Source organism: Schistocerca americana, chromosome 3 (genome assembly GCF_021461395.2).
Source record: "Schistocerca americana isolate TAMUIC-IGC-003095 chromosome 3, iqSchAmer2.1, whole genome shotgun sequence".
NCBI lineage: Eukaryota > Metazoa > Arthropoda > Insecta > Orthoptera > Acrididae > Schistocerca > Schistocerca americana.
Window position 1 is genome coordinate 172,288,723 of NC_060121.1, and position 10,729 is coordinate 172,299,451.

Here is a 10,729-nt window from a genome sequence, read left to right on the forward strand (position 1 = left end):
AAAGGTGTGGTGTACAACAAATTGCTTCCTCAATGTGTAACCATCACTGCTGACATTTATTATCAAAAACTGAGATGAATAGCAGACAAATCCATGGACAAAGACCAGGAAGACTGTGTGAAATGATGCTATTCCACAATATTGCCCACCTGCATTCTGCTAGACTGACAAGAAACACTGTACAGGAGTTGGGATGGGAAATCATTCCAAGCCCACTTTACTCAACTAATCTCACACTCTCAGATTTTCACCTTTTCCACTCTCTTGCGAACAACATTCAAGGAACTTCCTTTCTGGATGAAAATGTGCACCAAATATGGCTTGACAAGTTCTTTGCCTCAAAATCACATGATTTCTACAATCATGGAATTGAAAAGGTACTCCAGTGTTGATAGACTGTCATAAATAATGATGGAGAATATATTATTGATGACTTAAAGTCTCTGTTATGTGGATGTTGTGTTTCTTAAATGGAAAAATACTACAAACTTATGAACCAACCCAATATTTCCTGATATTAAATCATAAGAGTGTGATAATCTTTGTTGGTTCCTAGAGAACATTGAATAAGACATTGTAACTGATATCTCATACACTGGTGTCAAGTAATGCATGAAATCTACATCAAGTAGAACTGTAAGCAGCCACAACTGTGAACTGTGACCAAAGCTAAACTGATAAAACATCACCATCCCAAGATTGCATTTACAGGCCATTTTCATCCACAGTATATGTTTTGTCAATAGGCAGCATGAGATGGTGACTGTATTATGAGCGTGTCATCCAAGGATATACTGTACAAAACACACCGCACACAGCATCAGATCTAAGGCACTGCAGTGTCTGCCTGCATCCTCTTGGGAGTCAATGTGTTAGCAACGTATCTGTAACCTGTGTATCAATCAATGGAAAATCCGGCAGTCAGAGACTCTGTGTGTGTGTGTGTGTGTGTGTGTGTGTGTGTGTGTGTGTGTGTGTGTGTTTTTGCTATTTTTGACAAAGGCCTTGTTGGCTGAAAACTCACTCTCTGAGACTCTTTTTATTGTGCGTATCTGTAACTCAATATCTCTGCTATGTGGTGAATTGTAATCCATGTTGTCTCTTGTTTTTTGGCCTCTTTCCACAGTCACAGTTGTACAGCTTATACATGTTATTCAAATTAAGTGTGTTCTGTGGCATGTTGTCTTGTATGTTGTTTTATTACATTGAAAAGAGATTTAAATCAGTTATCTGAATTATTAATTTCTAACACAGTGAGCACGTGTCTAGGCTTTTTAAATTACTTTGTTTAACACACTAATAATTTTGTAGTATGCAACTGAAGCAGTATTTTTACTTGTTCTTGCTTGCCCATATATTTCCTTTCTACTGTTGTCGAGAAACTCTGATCTACATATACACACCTACTCAGTAAGCCACCATATGGTGCATGTTGGAAGATACCAGGTGCAACTACTAGTTACCTTTCTACCCTCTTGCACTCACAGGCAGAGCAAGGGGAAAATGACTGTCTGTAAGATTCTGTACAAGCCCTAACTCCTCCCATCTTATCTTCACAGTCCTTACGCGAAATGTACTTTGGCAGCAGTAGAGTCGATCTGCAGTCGACCTCAAATGCCGTTTCTCTAAATTTCTGCAATACTGGTTTACAAAAAGAGCATGAGCAGTGTCTTCCCTCCAGGGATTCTCATATGAGTTCACGAAGCATCTCCATAATACTTGTGTGCTGATCAAACCTACCAGTTTAATGTAATTTCTGTTTTGTTTGTTTAGTTTATTTTTTGTCCATAGATCATATTTTGCAATGATATTATAAGTTTCCTGTTGCCACTTTTATATAAATTATACAGATATCTTAGAAATTTGTCAATAAATGCTATTATTCTTGTAATAATAATGTTAACAGATAATTTGTAGTAATACACAGTGATGAGAAATCTAATGGCTTGCATTAATTTATGCAAAAGTTCTTTTATGCATTAGAAAAGCCTATGAAGTTATATGTTTTTGCCATATATTTATACAACCGAAAAGCTAATTTTTTTTTTATCTCATATGTGTTAGCCATACAGCAGAAAATATTTAGACATTTACACACAGTGAAAACTCATTTAATGCATATTTGCGCCAATACACTTAGTCTGTATGTTCTATTCTGTGTTTTCAACACTTTACTTTGTTTTCCATTTCTCCTTCTGTCAAGAAATTTGTATCAACACGAAAAAGGAAGTGTTTTAATTTACTTTTGTCCTAGGGATTTCCTTCACTTTATACCAATGTCAAGAGATGAGACGTTCCTTCATTTTTCTTTTGAAGGTGCTCTTTTCCTTTATGCTCTTTATGATAAGTGGCAGTCTGTTACAAAATAAGCTTCCTCCATATGTAGGGTTCCTATGTATCATTTTGAATCTTTTGCTGTAGATATAGTAATTTTCTTGTGTTGTGGTCATGGAAATCTCTATTTAGAGGTGCTGAACAATTTACCATTACAAGTATTGTCTCATGTATGTACAAACTTGGTACAATTAATATTTAAAATTCCTTGAATTTGTTTTTCCAGGATTTCCTTTGGAGTTCATTTTGCTATACATCTGATGGTTTTTTTTTTTTAATGGTATACAGTGTAGTACATGTGGGAAGATAAGTCCTTACTGTGAAGGGTATTCAGTTAGTAAAGCAAAACATTTTTTTTTTCTCTCGGCCACTTTCAGTTGAAAAAATGTGGAATTTGCTGTGGGACATTATGGAATATTCCCGCTTCAGCCCTTATGGTTTCTTGAAGTTCTGATAGGTATGCTATACATATCCTTCAAAATGGCATCTGTGACAGAGGAGCATTTCAAGCAGAGAGCCATCACTGACTTTCTTTCAGCTGGAAAGCAGAACATATTCATAGGTGGTTGCAGAATATGTGTGGAAACCTGGCAGTGAATGAAAGTATCATGAGTCACTAGGTGAGGCATCTGTCGTCACCGAAACAAGATCGCACAAACCTGTCCAATCTCCCACGTGCTGGCCAGCAGCATAAAGCTGTGACTCCTGCAATGTTGGAACCAGTGGACACTCTCATTCAAGGTGATTGACAAATCATAATCAAAGACCTCGCTGCTCAAATTGACATTTCTGTTGGTAGTGGTTATGAACCATGGTTTCATCACTTTGAACCTGAACAAAACTGCAATCCATGGAGTGGTGCCACATCACCTCTCCACCAAAGGAAAAGTTCAAAGCCTCACCTTCAGCCAGTAAAGTCATGGTGACCGTCTTCTGGGACTCTAAAGGGGTTATTTTGCGTGATATCCCACCCTCATGGCAGGACAACTGACACAACTTCAGTGCATTCGTCGCCGCAAAAATGCAAATGAACTTCTACTTCTCCATCACAATGCAAGACCTCACACAAGTCTGTGCATCCAAGAGGAACTCACAAATCTTCATTGGAATGTTCTTCTTCATCCGCCCTACAGTCTAGATCTCACACTTTCTGACTTCCATCTGTGTGGTCCAATGAAGGATGCCTTCTGAGGGGAGCAGTACATCGATGATGGGGAGGTTATTGATGCAGCAAGACATTGGTTCTGACATCGACCACTAGAGTGGTGCCATAAGGGCATACAGGTCCTCTCAGTAAGGTGGTGTAAGGCTGCTGCATTGAACAGCAATTTTGTTGAAAATAGGGTTTTGTAGCCAAAAGAGTGGGGAATAATGTGGTATATTGGATCCTGAATAAAAACAACCTGCTTTCAAAAATAAATAAATAAATAAAATTGTTGCATATATGTATTGAACATGCCTCATAATTTTTAGAATTTTTTTTCATTAAGAACATATTTTTTCTTATTTTGTCATCATGGTTATCACTTGTTAAAAATTTGTCCACCTTTATCCCTAGGAAACCCATTACAATCCACTTATTCCACATCTGCTTTCCCCATTGCTTATAATAAAATCCTCTGAGCTATTAGTTCCATTTGTTTCAAATTTGGTACAAAATGTTTCCTTCCTGTTAATCAGTAAATTATTTTCTTTAAAATTCCTTTCTGCTACTTGCATGTTCTCACTAGCTCTCTTTTACAAATTGGTCACCGAGTCACTGCATACTGGTAAAAGTCATATCATCAGTATACATAATTATTTTTTCATTTACTGCACTGGGTATATCATTTACATACAAGACTAGACTTTTCGTTGTGCCTTCGTCCACGTATGTGTTCAGCACTTCTGGTCCAGAAAACTGGTTCTTGCCTCTGACATGTCAACTGTCCTGCAAAGGAGGTTGATTTGGCAAGCTGATACTGTTCCCACACAACATGCCTGTTTTGCAGTATAGTATGTTGAACATACCTCCTCCTCACCCCTCACTGTGTCCCCCTTTTCCTACCTCTCTCTGTCCACTTCCTCCTCCCCCTCTCTTTGTCCATTTCCTTCACCCCCTCTCTCTGACTATAAATTCCTCCCCCATCCTCTGACTATATCCTCCCCCCCCATTTTCTCTTTCCATCACCACCTCCTCCTCTTCCTTTCCCACTTGCCCACTATCCCTCTACACCTTCCACCTGCCTCATGCATCTCCTCCTCCTCCCCCTCGCTCTGTCCATCTCAGCATCTCCCCAACTGTGCTCAGGGGCATGTGCAGCCCCGTCACTACAGTTCAATAAACCATGCCAATACTACTCCCACAATATGCCTGCCATGAAGGGCAGGCTACATATCAGGGGTCAGAGGTATAGGTTGCCATGTAAAGCAGGTTGATAAAACAGGCCCATACTACTCCCAACACAACACACTTGACATGCAGGCCAACCTACATGTCGGGGCCCGGAAAACTGTCTCTGATATGTAGGTTACCCTGCAAAATGCCAAGCTGATACTGTTTCCACACAACATGCCTGTTGTGCAGGATAGCGTGTATTCCAAACACATTTTTGCCCATATCTCTGCTACTATTGGTGCTAGAAGATTATAAATGCCACAGTGCTGATACATGCAATGCCTGTTGTTTGAGAGCCGAATTTGGTTGAAATCAATCCAAGGGTTTGAGAGGAGATCCCCAATACACAGATACACTTTGCTTGCCTAATACTGAAGCCTGATCTACTCCATATTTTACCTGCAGAAAATCAGAAACAACATTTGTGTCTGTATTTCCAGATTTATGTTTTATTTCAACAAATTGTTGCCTTTTTTCAACAAAGGTTTTTATAATAGCCGCAGCTTTTCCTCTTATACCATAACAGTCCATTATCCACAGAAGAACTTCATCAACACAATTGAAAGCTTTTGAAAGATCTAAGTAAACACTAAATACTTTCCTTTGATAGTCCAGGGTCTCAGTGATGGTGTTAAGAAGTTTGCTACTGCAGTGTTAGTAGCTCTTCCCTTTCTAAACCCATGCCGTGTTTTGATAAAGATGTTTTGGTTGTCTATGAAATTTATAATTTTATCTTTAATCACTGCTTATATTATTTTAGACAGAACAGTTGTGATTGTTGTAGTTCTGTAGTTTTCTGGGTCTCGTTTATCCCCTGTTTTAAATACTGACACTACCTCACTCCTTTTTAAGAATATTGGGAATACTCCTTCCTTCATTACTCAATTTATCAGGGATGTCAGAGGCTTTGCAAGGTATCTAGCCCAGTTTGGCGAGAGACACTATTTTCTAGGTGTCTTTACATGCTCACTGTGCACTCAAAACTAAGAAGAGCAACATGAAGCTACCCATGGGCATACTAGAGAGACTGCCCAACACGTCTGTGCAAAGCATCAAAAGCATCATTGGACTTCCACTGCACTTTCCATTTTGCGACCAATCATTCCTTAATTTCAAATAACCCTTGTATACTTGTATCTTTTAAGATGTGTGACTCTTTTCTTTACTCATTTATGTAATTCCAAGTTGTTTTAGAGATGTTAGTAGTAGTTTTTATTTCAATTTTTAGCTGCTATTTTTTGCTTCTCTTGTCATAGTGTATTCTTTCTTCTTGCACCTGTAGGCCTCATGACTGTCTTGTCCTTTATATTTCACAGTGTAAGCCATTTTCAGTTAATGAGAAACTTGTTTTGTACGTATCCCTGATAACGTTTGACAAATGAAGTTGCTCACATTACTAAGAAGCTATTTTTATGGCATATCAGTGCACAACTGCTTTTCAACCTTGAACTGTCCTTGCACTGTGACGGACTTAGTTAAAACTCAGTGTAAGTGAGCAAGTAGTTTACCATAAAAGTGTGTCTGAACTATGAGAAAATACCTCGTGTAAGGGGTCTGACAAAAACAAAAGGAGACTGATACTCTGAATGTTTCCACTTTAGTGGTAGTTTCCTTCAAATTAAGGACAATTTCAGTCACACTGTGAGGACATGTTTCATCACTGAAAACAGTCATACACTAAGACACCGCAACAAATAATCTCATTTCTTTGTAGCAGCACATTAAATTTGAAACTGAGATTTAATTTTCTACCAGTTTCACCCGCAGCAAAATTTGTAAATTATTTTTAAAATCTTTTGTTGTGGAGCCACTAACTACAGAACTGTGTGGCAATAGCATTGTTCATCTCACTAGCTGCAGATCATGATTTGAGAACCATATGATAAATGGGTAGACATTTGTTTGCTCTCATAATGGAAGCAAATGCCTGTTTATGGCCTTATAAGGAAACTTACACAATGTATACTCATGAGCAATTTAATTACTAGCATCTAACTTAACTGTAAGCACACAGAAAACCATTTTGCACTGATGACAGCTGGGCTGCAATGTGACATGGACACCATGAAACATAGAAATCATGGCAAACAGAATGTTTGGCTTGGCTCAACTGGTGTGTGTGTGTGTTTTTCCAAGTAGTGCAATGCCTCTGGTTATCTCCAGTAGTACTGTAGGAGGTGATGAGCATGTCGTGTAGGGGCTTGAGAAAATGGTCATTTGGCCAGAGCAGATATAGTGGTAGGCACCAGTGCACCCCAAATGGGTATCAATAAATAAGTGTGGTCACTTTCATGTGACTAAAAAGAAACATACTCTCACACTGTGTGTTGTGATACACTTTGTGTGCCACATAGTGCAGTATTTTCTCTGAGAATAGTATTGCATTTTAATCTCGATATATATTAATTTATATAAAGGCAAGCAATGTGACTTGGTGACTTGCCATTGCTACAGAACACTCTCTCTCTCTTCAGCACAGCAGCCATCTCCAGTACAGTTGCTGACAAGTGTATATGATCATTGATGATAATTAGTTGTCAGTATAACTTTTAGCAGTAGCTATTTCTTTCAATCTATGCACAATAGTGGCTTCAAATCCAAATGTCTGCGTTGTGATCCCCAGTACTTGCAATTTTGTTTTTTTTGTGACTCACTGCTTCTTTCACCTCTGAGAATGATCTGTTGAAGTAAAAATCATCAAGTTGCTCTGCAGTACAGAGTCCATGTTAAAGCTGGTTAAGTCAGTTCTAAAGTGTGACAAACTGAGGTACAAGTGGTACATCCTTGTCAGGATTTGAAGCCTGATGTCTGCATCTGCTTCTGAGATGGGTGCCCAAGTCCAAGATTTGGCCATGATCGAATGCCCTGCTTCTGTCTGTATTGTCCTTAACCGTCAATGCAAAAGATGAGTACAATGTTTGAAGGCATCCCAGTATTTCTGCCATTGCTACAGAACACTATCTCTCTCTTCAGCACAGCAGCCATCTCCAGTACAGTTGCTGACAAGTGTATATGATCATTAATGATAATTAGTTGTCAGTATAACTTTTAGCAGTAGCTATTTCTTTCAATCTATGCACAATAGTGGCTTATTTGATTAAATAATAATATTGAGTTAGAGAACTCATTTTAAATGAAAGAGGTGAAGCTCAAAAGAAACTGTTTAATAAAAAAAAAGTACTCGACAGCAGAGAACAGAGTTCATGGTTTGATTTAATTTCCTCTTGTACCCATGTTTCTCTTGAGCTGGTAGCTATCCTTGTCATTTTTTTTATCTTTCTGGAAATCTTCCTTTTCCTCTTATACACGGTGATTCAAAATGAATGAGACAAAAAGAAAGTATTCCTGTGACTACAGTAATGACTTTATTTCAGAAATAGACATATAGACTGAAAGGTTAACTCTCACACTTTAGGTTGGCAATAATGAAAATGAAAAGTTGTCATTAAGCTGCCATTGTTCATTGGTGGTGTTAGCATTCAAAATGGCAGCATCAGCAATAGAAAAGGTGCATTTTATAGTAGAATACACAAAAACACCATCAATAATCACTCTTCGGACATTTTGGGACCAAGTTTGGTAAAGTGGTACAACAGTATCATGACATTGCTACAGGGGTAATGCAGTTAGAGAAGACAGGATGCATATGCAAGAACAAAGTCACGGAACAGCCATCTCTCTACAGTGAAGTGGTGGAAAACATTTGTACAATGTATGAAAGAAGCCCCAGAAAATCGCATCACGGCACCAGACAAAAGTGAATGTATTGAAGTCAACAGTGTGACATATTTTGCGCAAGCATATGCAGTTTGAGACTTACAGAACTCAAATGTCACAGGCACTAAAACTAGCTGATGAACCAAACCATAGACAATTATGCATCGAGTTTCAAACAAAGATGGTTTTACAGACAGACTTGGATTCTCTAACGAAATGACATTTCAGACAAATGGCAAAGTGAATAAGCATAATTTGGGAATATGGGGTACACCAAACTTGCATGCCTCTCTGGAACATGTACGTGATTTTCAAAAACTTAATGTTTTCTGTTCTGTACCAACCATTGTCGTTGATCCTTTCTTCTTCACAGAATCTACCATCACAGGCATGATCTATCCTGATATGCTTTCATTCCAGTTGTTGCCTCAGTTGACAGAAGAGGTACTCCTCTTCATTTCAGAGTAGAATGGAGCCCCGCCACTTTGGCACAACATTGTACTTGGTCACCCCAATGAATCTCTTCCGCAGTGCTGGATCAGTCTCTTCCGCAGTGCTGGATCAGTCATGCTGTATCAAATGATGTGCCATTCATGTTATATGGAGGAGATGGACTAATAGAACTGAAAGAAATACATGCCAGGGCAATGCCAGGTACTCATTTAATCAGAAATAAAGTCATTACTATAGTCACAGGTATAATTTCTTTTCGTCCCCATTCATTCTGAATCATCCTGCACTTTATGGCTTCTGACGATGGAACTTATGTTAGAAATCAAGTTTATTTTTTGCATGTTTCTGTTCTCTAATCCTGAAAGCTGAAATCAATAGGTAATAGTAATAGGTAATTTACAAGCACATACGTTCAACAGGTCTACCAAAATTACACATAAATATTGAGCACACTGCTCTGCTTTTTATCCTGGTAAATAAAACCTCTTCCTTTATTTACAACTCGGCTTTTACTTTGCGAATAAGTATGGATTGTTACATTAAGTTTTTTGAATCATGTCATTTTTATATAAATTTTGTAGAAGATCTGCATCCAAATATTAGGAAACTAACAACAATCTAACTTTCAGGTTATTACAGTTCTTTTGAGGGTGATGAAAGAATGTGTCTTTCATCAACACCAAGCAAGACTGTGCATAAAGCATGGAAGCTAATGGCTTCAGGTGGAAATAAAGTCAATATTTTGACTAATGTTGATTTCTAAAGCCATACTTATACAGCAATGAAATTCTGTTAAATTTACTGTGAGTGTGTATGTCATTGTTTCAAGAAAATATGTTCTCTAGTGTCATAAACAGTGAAAGACACACTAAGTACTGTCCATGACTAAGTAAAGAACAAATGAAAATAAAGACATAAAAAAAATAAAAATCTCAACCACAATTTCCTTATAATAGAAAGTGACATCCTGAGAAAAATGCTGAATAGAACAATATGGTAAAGAAAACTGTGTTACTTAAGCTGTGGATCACCTTCCAAAACCATTTTACAGTTCCCGAAGTTTTTGTGAAGAATGGTATGACAAGCAAAATATTGCCAACAGCACTGTTACATCTGTTCAGATGAAAGATCAGGAACCAGAACAATAAGATATTGTGCACCTCCAGTCATAGGTTAACTATGTTATTGTGTTGGAGAATATCTGTTTCTCAGTCTTATGGAAACCATCTGGCATGTCTAAAATGGCATTACTGAGTAACCAAAATTCAGATAACTTTGCATCCTCTACAGATGATGGCAGTGTAAATAAACACACACAAATGTCCGCAGCAGCCCTTTTTATGCAATGAGAATGCTTGTAAATATTCCAAGATTCTTCTTGGGCTAGTGGTATGTGTTCAGAATCAGTGAGTAGAGATACACAAGATGTGTGAAAGCCAATGATGACAAGTCATATCTGCAAGCTAAGTACTGCACACTTTACCAGCTTCCTTATTCCTGTCAACAAAGGAAGATTAGGGGAAAAATATGTGTAGTCACAAATTTTTGTACAGCGGTAGGAGGGAGTGCCATGAACAATGTCATAAAAATCCTAAATGAAAGGACATGAGCATTGGGGCAGGTGTGGGGAGCATTCAAAGGTCACTATTTAGTGATTTTCTTGAGTAAAGAAACTACTGCTTCTGCCAAAAATGTTTTCCAGTAAAAAAGTCAAACTGTGTTAAATTACCTACAAAACCCAGGTTCTCCCCTTTTTTTCTCTAGGACTATTGTTTTCTGCATTTCAGAGGATGGAAAAATTGCATTATTAAAAATATTGTTTTAATGCTATAAAATCGACATCTTTAA

General features: G+C 37.9%; 1 protein-coding gene across 3 annotated transcripts in view; it reads left to right on the forward strand.

Annotated features, from left to right (window-relative positions):
• The window catches only part of LOC124606689, a 267,269-nt gene extending 257,499 nt beyond the window's left edge, over window positions 1-9,770 (forward strand). For all 3 annotated transcript variants that reach the window (XM_047138710.1, XM_047138712.1, XM_047138713.1), the window contains one exon: window positions 9,511-9,770. In XM_047138710.1, coding sequence (XP_046994666.1) covers window positions 9,511-9,644 — 134 coding nt within the window. In that variant the 3' untranslated portion in view covers window positions 9,645-9,770. The remainder of the gene's footprint in view (window positions 1-9,510) is intronic.
• Window positions 9,771-10,729: the final 959 nt, after the last annotated feature.